Source organism: Pipistrellus hanaki (assembly GCF_964339955.1).
Source record: "Pipistrellus hanaki genome assembly, chromosome: 16".
NCBI classification, from domain to species: Eukaryota; Metazoa; Chordata; class Mammalia; order Chiroptera; family Vespertilionidae; genus Pipistrellus; species Pipistrellus hanaki.
In genome coordinates, this window is record NC_140518.1 from 34754085 (window position 1) to 34771528 (window position 17444).

Genomic DNA, 17444 nt, shown 5'->3' on the forward strand with positions numbered 1-17444 from the left:
GAAAATCAATTAAGACTTTTTTTGTGGTTTTTTTTTTTAAATCTCACAGACCATATAATGCCACTACTTAGCTTCCAACTTTGTGATAAGAAGAAACCAGGTGTCAGAGAGGTAACTTGCCATGAAACCAGGTCTCACGCCCAGGTCTTCCGACTTCCAGTGAGGGTGCTTTGTCCACACCACTCCATCTCTCACTCACCCAATGACTTGCAATAATTTCCGCGCAGTAGTTCATCAGAGTGCTGGCATTTAGCTCCTCCGCGGTCTGATAGAAGCGAATACAGTTCCTGACATTCACCAGAGACATAACACCCTTCTCACATCTGCAAGAGAATATTAATAATGAACAGTATTATCAGGACAAATCTATTCATAAATTAACAAACCAAAGCAATAATCTATGTACTGGTGGCTATGTCCGATAACACTATTAGTGTAAGGGTAAGCGAAGTAGATATGAATAAATAACAGCTGAGCTACCACATCGTAAAAGTACTACCATATTATAAAAAAAATTATATTGCTCATTCGGGCCAGATACCAAATAACCTGTAGATTCACATTAAGCATAATCTCCCAAATGTATGGGACACAATTGCAGTTCCCACTAGCACATCTCTATTATGCAATCAACGTGGCTTAGAAATAGCTTCAAACATGAGGCTTTATGCCTCCACATATTAACAGACCCTTAAAAGTCCTTCTAAAGGATGAACTATTTGAATTATTAGTTATAATTTGTGAATTATAGCTCAATAAAGCTGTTTAAAAAGCCCCCCACACACACACACAAAAAAAATCATTTGATATAGAAACAACTGAGTTAGTGCAAGCCATAGTAAACCAAGACAGTGAAGAGCAGGCTGCAATGGATGTCCCCTCAAGCCTAGTGACAACAACAGCAAAGGTCACTAAGAGAACAACTACATCAGAGAAGGGAGGGCTGTACACAGGCGAGCAGGCCTCTGGCAGCACAAAGCAGGCAAACACCCTGGCCTAGAAGATGCAGTGTGGGGGAGATCCAGACTTCCGGTACCCCACATTTCCTGGAAACCTAGTGAGCCTCCTCAGAACTGAGCCCGGGGGCAAGGAGGAAGGAGGCTGGTGGCATGATCCTCCCATCTCCCTTGCCTGAACATTTCTCTCCAAATCAGGTTCACCTACAAGGACAGCAGAGAGGCCTAATATAGTGTTAGGGGTATTCCCTGACACCCCACTATTCCTTTCTCTGTCCCACAGCCCCCACAAAAACCCTTTTCTGATCACAAGCACAGAATGAGAGAAAATGAACTGTGAGGTAAGTAAGACCTGAGTTGAATCCACTGAATTTTAGAGGCCAAATTACATAAGCCCTCTGGTGCCTCATCGCCTTGTCTATAAAACAAAGATAATACTCTACCAGAGGTTAGAGGATCTCTCTCTGTGTTTTTAAAATTAAACTGTGTAAATTTTGTACAGAATAAGGTATGGTCTTAAGTTTGAGGTCCTTCTCAGGAAGCTGTGTGATTTAACAGCTAACATGAATGGGTTTCAGTACTATCATAACTGATGGGCTAAGCACGTAATTCCTTATTTAACAGGTGAGGTTTAGTTAACAGAAATGGAGAAAGACCCTGAGAGTGAGAGATGGGTTAAGAAAGGAGGAGATTCATGAGAAAGGCCTGGAAAGAATGAGGAACAAATTTTCAAAACCTCACAAATGAGATCTTAGGCTAGGAGCAAGAATAATCTTAGAGTCATTTCTTCATTTAGCAGTAGAAAATGCAGGTAACTAATTTATTTCAAGACCTATGCTTAAATGCTTTGTGTTTTGTTGTTGTTATTAACTTTTTAAAAAAAATATATTTTATTGATTTTCCACAGAGAGGAAGAGAGAGGGAGAGAGAGTTAGAAACATCGATGAGAGAGAAACATCGATCAGCTGCCTCCTGCACACCCCCTATTGTGCCCGCAACCAAAGTACATGCCCTTGACCGGAATCGAACCCGGGACCTTTCAGTCCGCAGGCTAAGGCTCTATCCACTGAGCCAAACCAGTTTCTGCTGTTGTTAACTTTTATTTACTAATTTAGAGAGAGGAGGGAGGGATCAATTTGTTGTTCCATTTATTTATGCAGTCATTGGTTGCTTCTTGTATGTGCCCTGACCAGGGATCTGATCCATAATCTTGGATTATGGGGACGACACTAACCAAATGAGATACCTGGCCAGAGAAAATGCTTTGTTTTTAAGTAACATAGCTGCCTTGGTGTATGAAGAAGCATCTCCCCAAGCACACTTCTAAATCAGATTGTTACAATATCTAAATATGGTTATCACAATAATGTGTAAATAACGTTACATTTTTCAGCCTCCTGTCTGCCTGTCTGAACCACTAGTTTCTGCAAACTTCTACATATCACAGCAATGCTTAAGGTAGTCATTCGGACCTCAGCTATGAAATCAGAGCATTCTAGGAGAAAAGTCCTCTTTTCAGATATATATACACGTATAAAACTTTTGTCACTTTTACAATGACAAATATCCATAGTCTTACCATCCTAGTGTCCTAACATCTGGTATAATTTCAGGGAGTACCGAGTCAACTTTGTAGAGTACTTTCAAAACATGTTTACAGATGAAGCTTAGAGTCTGAAAATTCGACTCTTCCTTTCTACAGCCAAACGACATTGCATCAAGTGAGTCAACTATGTTTCGTGAAGACAGATGTTTTGTTAAAACTGGCAGACACTTCGTTTTCACTAAACTCTGGGATCCCCAGAGTGCCATTCACTATCTGGACAGGCTATAAATAGTAAGTGACATGGTTTCCAGACTGAAGAACACGTGATCTTTATTTCAAAATTCAGATTCTCAGTTCACATCTTCTCTTTAAAAATAGGAAGACAGACTGACTATTCTGAAAGGATTTTGTTGTTAATACGTTCTTAATTTTAAAATATAAAAAGGATACAGATGCACAAAAACAATAAACCTGATTTTTTAAATACAAAATCAAGCATTTATCTGTGTCCCATTAACTTGTGTGTAGTTTTTTGTATCAATCCCATGTGTATAAATGAGAGACACAAAAAAATTATTGAAAAAATAAACAACAAATGGCTAACAGTGGTTCAATTATGAATGACTTGGTTTTCTTCCTTGTTTTTGTTTTTTTAATCCTCACCAGAAGATATTTTTCTATTGATTTTTAGAGAAAGTGGAAGGGAAGGGGTGGGGGGAGAGAGAGAGAGATCAATGTGAGAGAAACACATCAATTGGTTGCCTCTTGCACACACCCAACCAGGGGCAGGGAACCTGCAACCAAGGTACATACCCTTGACCAAAATCTAACTGGAGACCCTTCAGTCCATGGGCTGATGCTCTATCCACCGAGCCAAACCGGCTAGGGCTGGTTTTCTTCTTTATATTATTCTATATTTTCCAAATACCATACACTGAACATATATTTTATAAACAGGAAAAAAATTATTATTTTAACTGTTAATTTTTAGCATACACTATTAATTCTTTTTTTAGAGTATTTCCTTAAGCTTACTAAAAAACTTCCTTTTCACCAAATTGGCGATAGCATTCCCAAGCCACCAAGATCTGTTACAAAAATGAGCAACTCGTGCTTCTGTTTGACAGCTCACATGTGTGTCACAGCCCTTTCACTTTCTGAAATGTGCAATTCCTCCTGCTGACAGTAGGGAGCACTCTAGGATAGTTTAAAAAGCCAACATTTGATCCCACTCGTGGATGGCTACCATTCCAGCTCTTAAAAGCCTGACAGACAACAACTTAATGCCCACATCCAACAATACAAAACTGAGCCTGGTAATGTTGATAGTTATGAAGCCTAATCAGTCAATAAACAACAAGCATGTTAATTAAAGAATCCATCACACAGATTACAATTATCTAAACTACTCCAACCCCAGAGCATTTTTATCAAAGCAATTTAATTATAAACAAGTTGACAAGGTCAATGAAAAAAGCTCAGGAAATCTAAAGGAAAAAAACAAACATAAATCACATTCAAGCTAATTAAAATCACTCTCATTTCCCTCTCAGATGGATGGTTCAAAAATGCACACAAATAACAAACAAAAGGCCGTGATAATAAAGTTAGTCTAATGTGCTTACAAAAATCTTAGATATGCCGAAACCGGTTTGGCTCAATGGATAGAGCGTCGGCTTGGGGACTGAAAGGTCCCGGGTTCGATTCCGGTCAAGGGCATGTACCTTGGTTGCAGGCACATCCCCAGTAGGGGGTGTGCAGGAGGCAGATGATCAATGATTCTCTCTCATCAATGTTTCTAACTCTCTATGTCTCTCTCTTCCTCTCTGTGCAAAATCAATAAAATATATATTTTTTTAAATAAAATAAAAAATATATATATATTTTTTAAAATCTTAGATATGATTGGGGTTTTTCTTAGTTATTACATTTAGGTATTTAAATGCACTCAAGCCCACATCAATCATAAACAGTTAGGAGTAACCTGTACACTAACTCTCATGGGCATAATAGGCCGTCCCACATCAGCCCCCCAGAGAAAACAGAGCAAGCAGCTGTAGTAGCAAGATCTCCTTAGGAGGTGGAGGTGGAGGTGGAGGTGAAGGTGGAGGTGGAGGTGGAGGTGGAGGTGGAGGTGGAGGTGGAGGTGGAGGTGGAGGTGGAGGTGGAGGTGGAGGTGGAGGTGGAGGTAGAGGTGGAGTGCCTCTTGCCGGCTGAAACAGCCCCTCACCCACTCAAACCTATTTCTTCACAAAAAAGATCACAAAATAAGGTAAAAGGACACTCCATCAACCCAGCTAACTACCAAAGGCCACATCTCCAACAGAACCTTAAGGGCATTTTGCCTGTCATCTGTTTAATGTTTTCCCCTCATTGTTCTGAAAGGCCAACCTGGGAAAGCAACAGAGAAAATGCAGCATAAAAAACAGCAGAAAAACAAAAACAACATAGCAGGCTATCTCCTTGGGCACCTAAGGAAGCAATACCAAATGAGTAAGACCTCAGAAACGTACTGATCTATATATATTATCTCGTGTGTTAATTTAGGCATTAATGTGTTTCCAACAAAGAGACTCTGACCAAGGACTTCATTCACGTAGATAGATCAGAAAGAGAATAAAATGTCAAAGGAAAAAGGTATAGGAGGGAAAGCTGAGGGTCTGAATACTGGATTTTGTTATTCCATACTCAAGTTTATCAATTCACACAGTTATGTAATCTCAGATAATAAACCAGGGAAAGAAGAGAGAATGCCTTAAAGGTGTTAGCAAAATTTAGTTTACAAGATAACACAAAACAAGAGAGATAAATTCTCTCTCCCCCCTATAGCCTTTAAAAAACACCTTGCAAAAGTTATTTACATTAGCAGGAGAAGCTGTTTTCCCAGAGCTTGCCATAATTAAAGCTCAGCCACCACCATCTGAGGTGCTTGAATATATCTGCTGTGACTTGCCTCTCCCTAAGGAGCTGTAGCTGAAACCGATTAGCTAGTTTCATCAACTCAGTCAGGAACACGTCATCTTCTTTGAACTCCAACTCATCCGTATAGATCCAGCGAAGCATTGTCATTGTCACCTCAGGGTTAGCATCTGGTTAAAGAAAGTAAGTAGAGTCTGAAATCAAAGCACTCATGACAATAAGCCTTCTTGAGGATCCCTAAAACTGAGGCTAATAAAGTATATTCTGGTACATCCAACTCAAAGAAATATCACACAGCAAAAATAAAAATTATAAGCCCTGCCAGCATGGCTCAGTGGCTGAGCATCGACCCGTGAAACAGGAGGTCATGGTTCAAATCCCAGTCAGGGCACACGCCCAGGTTGCGGGTTTGATCCCCAGTGTGGGGCATACAAGAGGCAGTGGATCAATGATTCTCTCAACATTGATGTTTCTTTCTCTTTTTCAATCTCTCTTTCTCTCTGAAATCAAGAAAGACATTTTTTAAAAATGGTGATTTAGCATTCTGGGCAGCATCTAACTGCAAAAAAGCATTCGCTTTGCAAGAGATGGTAGCTGGAGGAAATGAACCTACTAAAGCAATAAGTAAAATTAAAACAAAACAAAAACGACTGGGGGAAATCCTAGTCAATTTGGCCCAGTGGGTAGAGCACTAGCATAAACTGAAGGGCCCCAGGTTCAATTCCAGTCAAGGTCACATACCTAGGTTACAGGCTCGATTCCCAGCCCTGGTTGGACACTTGCAGGAGGCAATCAATCGATGTATCTCTCTCACATCAATATTTCTCTCTCTCTGTGTCTCCCCATCCCTTCTACACTCTCTAAAATGTCAATGGAAAAAATATCCTCAGGTAAAGATTAACAACAAAAAATGAGGGGAAATATTTTAAACATATGACACAGAGTTTACATTCTAATAAAAAGATCCTACAAAAAAAAAATAGACTTCCAATAGAAAAATAGGCAATAGATATAAATAGGTAATTCACAGAGATAAATAAAAATGGCCAATAAATCTTACCAATAACTAAATACTAGTATAAATTTAAATTAGAATGTATTTTTTGTCTCTCACACTACCAAAGATTCTTAGAAGTTCATAAACCTTACACAGCAACTATATATGTAAATTATTAAGAAAAAACTGAGCAAATATATGTACTAAGATAGTCAACACAGTATTGTTTTTAATAATAAAAAACTGGAACAAAAATCTTGGAATCAATAATGGAGAACAAATTAAATTATAACATATTCACACACTGGAAAACATTGCATCAATTAAGATTTAGATCTATATTCAGCATAAGAATATAGTTACTACACAGTTTTAAAAATAGGCTAAAAATACATATATTACATAATACCATTTTTTGTTAGATATATTTGTGTGAGTATATATATGCTTATAAGGTGTTAAAACCCAAATTCTAGGCCCCACCTCCAGAGTTTTTAATTCATTAGATCTGGGGTGGGCCTGAGAATAAGAATTTCACACACACATACATACATACATACACACACACACACACACACGTATATAGTTTTGTCTGTCTCCCTAACAAGCACTAACCAGGTCTGACTGTTCAGAATTCCAGAATCAAGGACATTCAGGGTGGAATGGCTTTAGTCAGTTTATCTGTCCCTCTGTCTATTGAGAGATTAGGAAGGATATACACTAAAATATCAACCCTGGTGGAATTCATAATTAATTTTTATTTTAGTTTTTTTCCCCCTAATTTTTATTTAATGAACATGCATTACTTATTTAATTTGTTTTTAAATATATTTTATTGACTTTTCACAGAGAAGGGAGAGAGATAGAGAGCTAGAAACATCGATGAGAGAGAAACATCGACCAGCTGCCGCGGGCACATGCCCTTGACTGGAATTGAACCTGGGACCTTTCAGTCCGCAGACCGACGCTCTACCACTGAGCCAAACCGGTTTTGGCTACTTATTTAATTTTTAAGGTAAAGTCTCTACAGCAACTTGGGGAAATGCTTGGGATGAAAATCACAGTATAAAAATCAAAACTATGATTTCAACTAGAATCTACTCTTGATTAACAGTGAGAGTTAGAGGATCACTTAAAACCATGGTCTACATCAGTGGTCCTGGGCTTACAGAATCAGCATTGTCTGGCAATTTGTTAGAAATTCTTAATCTCAGGCCCACCCCAGATCTAATAATGAATCAGAAAACTCTGGAGGTGGGGTCTAGAATTTGGGTTTTAACAAATCCTTCATGTGATACTGATGATGAACATATTTTTAAATGTTATGGTGTCCTAAAAGAGTAACAAGTTTTTAATTTAATGTTTAAGAAACTATACTCAATTCTTGATTATGTAGAAAAGACACAACCCGGGCCAGTAACATCTTACTAACTTAATAATTAGGCAACAACTGATTAGCCCTTATTAACCCACTCTCTTTCAAATGTAGTGGGAGATATAAACAGCCAGGTATTTTTTTTAAAGGCGTAAAAAAAGTGAAAGAAAATACACCAAAATGCTAATAATGATCATGTTAAGGCTTAATTTTTTATTTTCTCTCTTACCTGGCAATATATTTTTTTCTTTAAATATATGTTTGTTTTTTGTTTCAGAGAGGAAGGGAGAGGGGGAGAGATAGAAACATCACTGTTGAGAATCACTGATAGGTTACGTCCTGCACATCTCACACTGAGGATCGAGCCTGCAATTAGGCATGTGCCCTATTTGGAAATCGAACCATGACCCTCTGGTTCATAGGTCGACACTGAACCATAAAACGGCGGTGGCAATGCACTTTTTTCTTTAGCCTGGTAATGTATTAATAGAACTTTTAAAGTGTTTTGAAAAATAATTAAATTATGCTCTTGTGTGTTGAGAGAGCAGGTTTTCATGGATGACCTGCTGCTCTTCCACAAGGCCGGCATTACTGGAATAAACCCTCATATATGATTCAACCCTGTCTGCTGAATTGGCTCAAGCAGTGATAGGCAGCCTGGTCTCAATGGTTGTCAAATTTCATATTCTGGCAACCCAGATGAGACTGACAAGTGAGGACTCGTCTCAGGTACCAGGGATCCCACCTGCTGCCTGGACTGGAGGTTCCTTGGCTGAGGTCTGGGCTCTTTTATTCGCAGTGCTGCCAGGGATTTTCCAGATTTGAGACCCAGCCACAGCCTCAGCAATCCCCGTCGCCTCACCTAAGACATAAGTTGAATCAAGTATTTTTGTATGGCACGAGAAACATTTACTGCCTCTCATCTGGGTGAGCCTGATCCGCTCTGGGTGGCAAGAGATCTCTAGTGGTCCTTGCCTGGTCTCCGAGCCCTAGTCTGACCTACTGTGGGATGAGACATGCTCTGCTTCAGTGGTTTTTCTGAGGCTGCCTCCTGCACACCCCCATCCTGGGGAAGGAGCCTACAACCCGGGCATATGCCCTGACCAGGAATCAGACTCAATCCACACCAGCAGGGCAATACATCGTAATACTTACCAGCAACTTTAATTCAGTGACTATATGACCACAAGATTGCATCATAGTGAATTGAGAATTTTTAGAGTTTAGGAAAGTAGAATGTTAATGCCTTTAAAGAAGCCTGAACTCTCCTGTGTAAATAGTAAGTATGGTTTGATTCCTGCTGTAAGGCTTGCTTTCAGGAGTGAGACTCTGCAGAGTCAAGTTTTTTGTGGCTTATTAGCTAAGATAGCTAATAGGCATCTTTACTTTATAAAATTTATCTTTGAAAAAGTGTATCATGGGGGAGGGATCCAAGGAGCTGGTGGCATATGTGGACCTGTTCAGTTTAATGTGTTCTGCCCAGCAGTCCTGCTGAATTGCCTGGGTGGGTGGGGGAGTAGTTGCCTAAATCTGGGTTGCAGCAGCTGAGACGGCCTGAGCAGCCTGTGTTATGCGATACCTGGAAGCACCAACTGCATGGCTGGCCAGCAATTTGAGGGAGATTGGAAATCGGCTCTTGTAAACAAGTGTATAAACAGTGTAAAAGCTGTGCTTTAAAATGGTTGAACTTATTCCTCTCTAAAACCTAGAAACATATTTTTAAATATTATGGTGTCCTAAAAAGTAACAAGTCTTTAATTTAATGTTTAAATTAGACATTTTTTTTTTAAATATATATATTTTATTGATTTTGTACAGAGAGGAAGGGAGAGAGATAGAGAGTCAGAAACATCGATGAGAGAGAGTCATCGATCAGCTGCCTCTTGCACACCCCCTACTGGGGATATGCCCGCAACCAAGGTACATGCCCTTGACCGGAATCGAACCCGGGACCTTTCAGTCCCCAAGCCGACGCTCTATCCATTGAGCCAAACTGGCCTCGGCTAAATTAGACATTTTATACCCTTGTGTTCTACGCAATTTTATTTGTTCCAGGGAGCAGTCAATATTTCATTTTTTTTCACTCTTATCCATTTTGATTGCATACAGTATCTCACAATTACACATAAAGTTATGCTATCTGAATTACCTATGACAGAATCCATCTGAGACAGGTGAGACGATAAGGTTAAAAAGACCATTTTATAGTTCTGCTGCCTAACTTCTTTCTACAACTGTCATACCCATTTATAAAGAGACTGGCAATGTGCAAGAGGACCAGTTTCATGAGCCCCGCACTTATTGGGGTCATCAATTTTTGATAATGTAGGTAAGCTTATTCTAAACTTTGTTCTAACAAAGCTGGATATTTTCTTATTATCTCTTCTAATCTTTGTAAACTATCTGTTCATGTAAACAAAATCCTACTGTGCATTTTATAAGGAATACATCATGACCTAATGGGTTTTAATGTTATCCATAGTTGTTATATAAGGGGTCAAAGATATATGGCTTCAAAAGACTTAAAATTGAAAGGCTCAGTTCAGAGATTTCAGTCTTGTAGACTGCTTCCCAAGTAGATCTTTTAATTACATACATGAATGCATATGCACATGTATATGCATGTGTGTATATTTATTGTGCTTACAACTCTGAATTAGGGACATCAGGTTAAACCCAGGAAATGAAGTGGAGACGCATTAGACAAGTGCTCCCCTAAATCCTTGAGATAAGTGCCTACTTAACCTTTGCAACACTGCTCACCTCTGGTACCTTATCGGCCCTAGTTAGTGTCCTCTGTACCTTAACATAAAGCAATTATATTACCATACACACAGCCCCGGCCTGCAATGACTTATCATTAGCCCATTTCCTCTAACAGAGTATGAGCTCGGTCTGTATGGCAAGGACTGTGTTATAATGATCTCAGTGCTCCCAGTACCACACATGGAAAACAGTACCTTCTGAATGGTCAGCAAAGACACTTCAGCAAAATTCCCACAGAGCCAATCACTTCTGGGAAGAACTAATAATTTAATGCCTAGATATTCTCCTTATCATGCATTACAATTCTCATGATTATTAAACAGCAGCATTAAATTTAAAATTTGCTTTTTTAAAACAAAAGAGTACCACCTGAAAATGCATTTTGAAGTCAACTTTCAAAAATTATGTTTTTATGTCTACTTACCACCATATTTACCCATATTCTACACAACATAATGTGGCATAAAACAATTAAATAATAACTTTAAACAGCTCAGTGCACCTATTCAAATTCTAAAGAATGAAGCTCATTCTTTGATGTTTTAAAAATATGTTTTTATTGATATCAAAGAAAGAGAATGGGAGTGGGAGGGAGGAGAGATAGAGAGAGAGAGAGAGAGAGAGAGAGAGAGAGAGAGAGAGAGAGAGAGAGGAAATACCGATGTTAGAGAGAAACATCGATCGGTTGCCTTCCATACATACCCCAACAGGGAATTGAACCTGCAACCTGGGTATGTGCCCTGATTGGGAATTGAACCTTTTGGAGCATGAGACGACACTCAACCAACTGAGCCCCACTCATCGTTTGGTCTTAAATAAAAAATATTCTTTTCCTTGGAGCAACTGTTATTTCTGAATTCAGTTCTTACAGACCAGGGAAAGTACCTTGAAAGCTATGATTTAATTTTAGGCAACTGAACAGGAGGGCTTTTTCTTGGAGTGAAAGAAAAATTGTTTTCCATACATGCTCCCATATTTATAGTATACTATTATATGAAAAAAGTTTCTGGACAGACATTTATGTTTTATAAATTATGAAAGTACTGTAGATACACAAATATTTACTATTTATTAGCCAGACAGTAAACAAAGGTATTCACAAAGTATAACCTACTGATTCACTAACTGTGTAAGTAGTTTGTGGTCACCACTGACCAATAAGAAAAGTATTCTACTTTCGTTAAACCACAAATATTTCAAAGCAACACACCTTAACCTTCTGCCAAGACTTCTTGTGCTGGCAGTTTTGAGTTCCCAACCGGTCAGAGGCTCACCTGACAGGTCCAGCTCCTTGGTGGAAGACAGATTGGCCAGACTCCAGCTGTCACTGCGGGCCGCCAGGACAAACTTGTGAGCGTTGATGTGCCTTCCCCCAACCTTTATCTTTAGATCACTGATGAAGAAACACATGCACAAATACACAAAGAAAACCGTCATCATAACTAGGTATCGCTAGAATTCACAGATGGTAAACATACAAATATTCATCCACATACATGTGCATAAGAAAAAAAAATCACAGCAAATTTCTTTCTCTATGCAAGCACTTAATTCTGATGGGTGATGTTTCTAATATGTTGATAGACATGTTTTCTATTTCTAACTTATAGCTTTAGTTCACACCCATGTTCTGCTTTCAAAGACACCTAATGAGATTCTGAGGGTGGTGAACCTACAAGTTAAATAGGATGATTAACGTTCACGTAAAAAGTAGAAAAGGTTTTATGAGCAATAAATCAAGATAACCATCAGGGGAGAATGACAGCAAGCCTAAAGATTGTGATGCCAGCTCTGAGACTACAGTGCTGCTATGCTCCACACCACATTAATGCCCAAGCACAGTAAAAACAGAAAATGTATGGCCAAATTAGCTTTGATAAAACAGTCAAGTACGTGAGACCCAATATCTAGACTCCTGTTCTTATGAGAAACATTCAGACCTTTTATTGGCCATCTTTTACTCAACCATTTATAAAGAAAACCGTGAGAGAAATATTTTCTTTCAAACATGTTTTTATATTTATGACATACTATTATATGAAAAGAGCTTTTCAAATAGTTATTTATGTTTAACTCTGAAATGTCCAATAATAAGGCAGGAAAGCATCTAGGAAGTTAACAAAACCTAAGAATGACCTACTGAGCTGACACAGTATGTGCCATATGGCTGTGTTGACAGCAACTCCAAGTCATTAATTATCATCACCCTGCTTGTATTGGTGTTTTTTAAATTTTCATATTCCCTCTAAAATAATTGTTAGGTTGAAAAGCTTTTAGAAACTAAATACAAAAAACTATAACTTGAATGAATACATAAAGCTATTACTTTACTTATCCACTTAAAAGGAAACCCAGCCGAAGCCGGTTTGGCTCAGTGGTAGAGCGTCGGTCTGCGGACTGAAAGGTCCCAGGTTCGATTCCGGTCAAGGGCATGTACCTTGGTTGCGGGCACATCCCCGGTAGGGGGTGTGCAAGAGGCAACTGGTTGATGTTTCTCTCTCGACGTTTCTAGCTCTTTATCTCTCTCCCATTCTCTCTGTTAAAAATCAATAAAATATATTTAAAAAAAAAAAAAAAAAGGGAGACCCAACCATTATATTGTATCTATAAAATGCTTCATGCAGACACATTTTTCCTCATAAAAGCATAATCTAGAACATACTTTGTAACTACGTAAGCATATCAACAACTCTAGTTCTATTAAAGAGAGAACTAGATGGAAAAACTGAAATTGGAAAATCAGTTTGGGAAGCAGGTGCTCTTTTACCAATAAACTTTCCCCCGTAAACATGCATGTTGTTGAAGAATTTAAATAGCTTTTTAAAAATATATATTTTTATTAATTTCAGAGAGGAAGGGAGAGAGATAGAAATACCAATCATGAGAGAGAATCACTGTTCCGCTGCCTCCTGGGCATGTGCCCTGACCGGGAATCAAACCGTGATCTTCTGGTTCTATTATCTGTGCATGAGATAAGCAGGAAACAAACACAGACAAAATCTTGCCTTAAGAAACTTATATTCTAGAAACTAAAGGTTTGCCAAGATCCTCGATAGAAATAAACTTGGGGATGTGCAAGAGGCAGCCGATCAATGATTTTCTCATCACTGATGTTTCTAACTCTCCCCCCATCTCCCTCCCTCTCTCTGAAATCAACAAAAACATATTTTACACAAAAGAGGAAGAGAGGAAAAGTTGCAATGTGGCCTGGGAATAAAGCTAAAGGGCTGGCTTCTCCAAACTGGCCCTGTGTCCAAGGAGCCCACCTGTACTGCTCCTGCTCATAGAGGTCGGCCACAATCGTCAGCAGGCGGCTGATGAAGGACTCACTGCTGTTCTCCTTGTTTGCTTGCGCGGCCAAAAGACTGCATCTCTTCTCTGTCTCTGCCAGTTTCTTCTGCAGCTTGACATACTCTTGTCGGAGAAGCATCAAGTGCTTCTCCAACTTGGCCACCTCCTCTGCAAGGGAAATAAAGGATCAAGTTTACCACAGCAGTGTAAGGCAGACAGCATTCACTAATCTCTCATTCCACAGATAGGATGGCTACCATTTTTTAAAAAATCTTCTTCTGAAGACATGCTTAGAGAGAGGGTGGAAGAGAGAGAAACATCGGTTGCCTTCCGTACCTGCTCCCACCATGGATGGAACCCACAATCTTTCAGTGCACAGGACAATGCTCAACCAACCGAGCCACTCCGGCTGAGCTCTACTTCTCCTTTTTTAAATATATTTTTTATTTATTCCAGAAAGTAAGGGAGAGGAAGAGATAGAAACATCAATGATGAACGAGAATCATTGGTCAGCTGCCTCCTGCACCTCTCATACTGGGGATCGAGCTCACAAACCTGGGCATATGCCCTGACGGGAAATGAACCGTGACCTCCTGGTTCATAAAGAATGATTTTCTTTCAGGGTGTCACTGGGTCACTGGGCCAAAAAGACCATCCTGGTCCAGAGTTTTCTCTCAGTTTCCCTTGAAGATCAATATTCAATATATGACAATGAACAAACACACACACACAAGATGCTAACAGGTACCTGCCCTACAAATCCTTTACCATTAAGCCAGGCGTCTCAAGGAAAGAAAATTATCTAAATCATCTAGAAGTCTTTTTCAAACCACTAGCAATAGTAACTAACTTTCACATGTCACATGCTTCTCTAAAAGCTTTCTGTGAATCCTCTCATGCAAACTCCATGACAACCCCAAGCAGGAGGTCCTACTAGTAACATAATTCACAGATGCGGACACTGCGGCATGCATAGAGAGATTAAGAATTTGCATAAGAACAGCATGGATAGACTGGAGAGCATTATGCTAAGCGAAATAAGCCAGTGAGAGAAAGATAAATATCACAGGATCTCTCTCATTTGTTACATATAATCAACAGCATAAACTAATGAACAAAAATAGATCCAGAGACAGAGGCATCGAACAGACCGTCAAACCTCAGAGGGAAGGCAGGGGAGAGTGTAGGGAGGTAAGAGATCAACCACAGGACTTGTATGCAAGTACATAAGCAGAACCAATGGGCACGGACAGTAGCGGGGTGAGGGCCTGTGCTGGGTGGGGTGGGCTCGGGCGGGGAGAGGTCAATGGGGGGAAAAGGAGACTTATGTAACACTTTCAACAATAAAGAATTAAAATTAAAAAAGAATTTGCTGGTGAGAGGTGGGCTGCAGAGGAGCCCAGGCATTCTCATTCCAGAATCTGTGATTTATTAGCCCCTGCCCTAAACTATCTGACACCTGCCCTCCTCCAGGAGAGGATCAGGGCAGTCAATAGTGGTTCAGATGGAAGCAAGTCTTATTCCACAGGTGTGCTGGGGTAGATTAAAAAGGTTGAGAGCCACTATATTTGATTCATTAAATTCAACAAATATTTACCAAGTGTCTACTAGAGAGGGGCCAGACACCGCACAATGGCAAGCAAAATCAGACATATCTTTCCTAAAAGCTTTTGGTTACTGGGGAAAGTAAACTTTTATATAATAACAATGGAAACAATCAAATGCAAAACTCCAACAATAACAACAAAAGTGTAGGAACCTATAATAAAGAAATTTAACGTAGGACATCAGGAAAGTCTCCTTAAGGAAGGAACCATCAAGGAACTTCACCTGGGCTCTAGAGTTTTGGCAAATCAGACCCCTCTATAAGTCAAGGTCTAACTTCAGGACAGCAGTGCGGCTATGGAACAACGGTGCGGCTACGGTCATTCTCTGGGCCTCAGTCCTTCACTTCACCCCTCTATTTCCCACCACAGACATTCCAAATCTTGACACCATCCTTAAGCCCATCTCTAACCCAATCTGCTTCATTCTGAGTCAATGCCATTTAGATAGAAGGCCAATTTAACTGCAATGTTTTTGTTCATTCATTGATTTGTTCAAAGATTTTCATCTCTCAAGATGACAACTGCATAACCTAGTCATTCATTAAAAATTTACTAAGCATCTATGCAGTGCCAGTGTCAACATAAAAAAAAAATACACCCTGGTACATTTTTATTTTTTAAAGTTATAGGGTAACGAAGAAGAGCTGGTAAACAAAACAATTCAATAACAACTAGCAGCACTCTGACATGGAATACAGACAGAGCATGAAGAAAGACCACCTGTATTAAGCTAGTGCAAGGAAAGACATCCCAGAAAAATGGTGTTTTATTTCAAAAGACTTAAAACCAAAGGTGGGGATCCTTTTTCTGCCAAGGGACATTTCGATATTTATAACATCATTCGAGGGCCATACAAAATTATCAACTTAAAAATTAGCCTGCTAGCCAAAACCGGTTTGGCTCAGTGGATAGAGTGTCGGCCTGCAGACTGAAAGGTCCCAGGTTCGATTCCGGTCAAGGGCATGTACCTTGGTTGCAGGCATATCCCCAGTAGGGGGTGTGCAGGAGGCAGCCGATCAATGATTCTCTCTCATCAATGTTTCTAACTCTCTATCCCTCTCTCTTCCTCTCTGTGAAAAATCAATAAAATATATTTAAAAAAAAAAAAAAAAAGAAAAGAAAAGAAAGAAAACACTACCTAAATCTAGCTACAGAATATGGTTAATTAAAAAAAAAATTAGCCTGCTATATTTGGTCAGGCATTAAATTAACTCACCCCTAGTGCCTTGGCAGGGCCAGACCAAATGATTTTGAGGGTCTTATACAGCCCGTGGCCACTTGTTCCCCACCTGATTTAAATGAAGCCTGTAAGGTTTGTAGCATTCTGAGCACAGAAAATGCAAAGAAAAGGCTTGAATCTTTTATTCTTGGTCAGATTCTCCTTTTATTTTTTATTTATTTATTTTAAAATATATTTTATTGATTTTTTTACAGAGAGGAAGAGAGAGGGATAGAGAGTTAGAAACATCGATGAGAGAAAATCATAGATTAGCTGCCTCCTGCACACCCCCTAACCGGGGATGTGCCCGCAACAAAGGTACATGCCCTTGACCGGAATCGAACCTGGGACCCTTCGGTCCACAGGCCTACGCTCTACCACTGAGCCAAACCAGTTTCGGCCAGATTCTCCTTTTAAACCATTATCAGTCCACACAGGTTTGTGGAACAGGCATAGTACTTGGCTCTATGACGAATAAAAATAATTAGAGGGCAAGACCTAGCCTAGTCCTCCAAGAGCTCACTGGCAAAACTGTCTGCCACTCACCTGCCTCTGCTTACGTCAACTGAACAGGGTGGCAGAGGCGAAGTCGTCTTGCTAGTTCAACCTAGGGTTAAAGTTATGGCCCCCTCCCTGGAGAGAGCTTCCATGTTTTCACAGGGGCCGCCTATGGCTATGACTACAGATTTCTCTTCCATGAACCAAACTGAATCCGTTAACCTTCGTTTCAATCACACAATATTCTAGACAACCTAAATATTTTGCTCC

The 17444-nt window shown here is 39.6% G+C and overlaps 1 protein-coding gene across 3 annotated transcripts in view; it reads right to left on the reverse strand.

The window, feature by feature from the left end:
• ANKFY1 (ankyrin repeat and FYVE domain containing 1) overlaps positions 1 to 17444 on the reverse strand; it is a 62144-nt gene that overhangs the window by 34965 nt on the left and 9735 nt on the right. For 2 of the 3 annotated variants that reach the window (XM_084862857.1, XM_084862858.1), the window contains exons 2-5: positions 13826 to 14018; positions 11834 to 11952; positions 5456 to 5591; positions 200 to 323 (exon numbers count right to left, since the gene is read on the reverse strand). In XM_084862857.1, the coding sequence (XP_084718983.1) occupies positions 200 to 323; positions 5456 to 5591; positions 11834 to 11952; positions 13826 to 14018 (572 nt within the window). Of the gene's footprint in view, positions 1 to 199; positions 324 to 5363; positions 5592 to 11833; positions 11953 to 13825; positions 14019 to 17444 lie in introns of those variants that run through there. The other variant, XM_084862859.1, reaches the window with a different exon arrangement.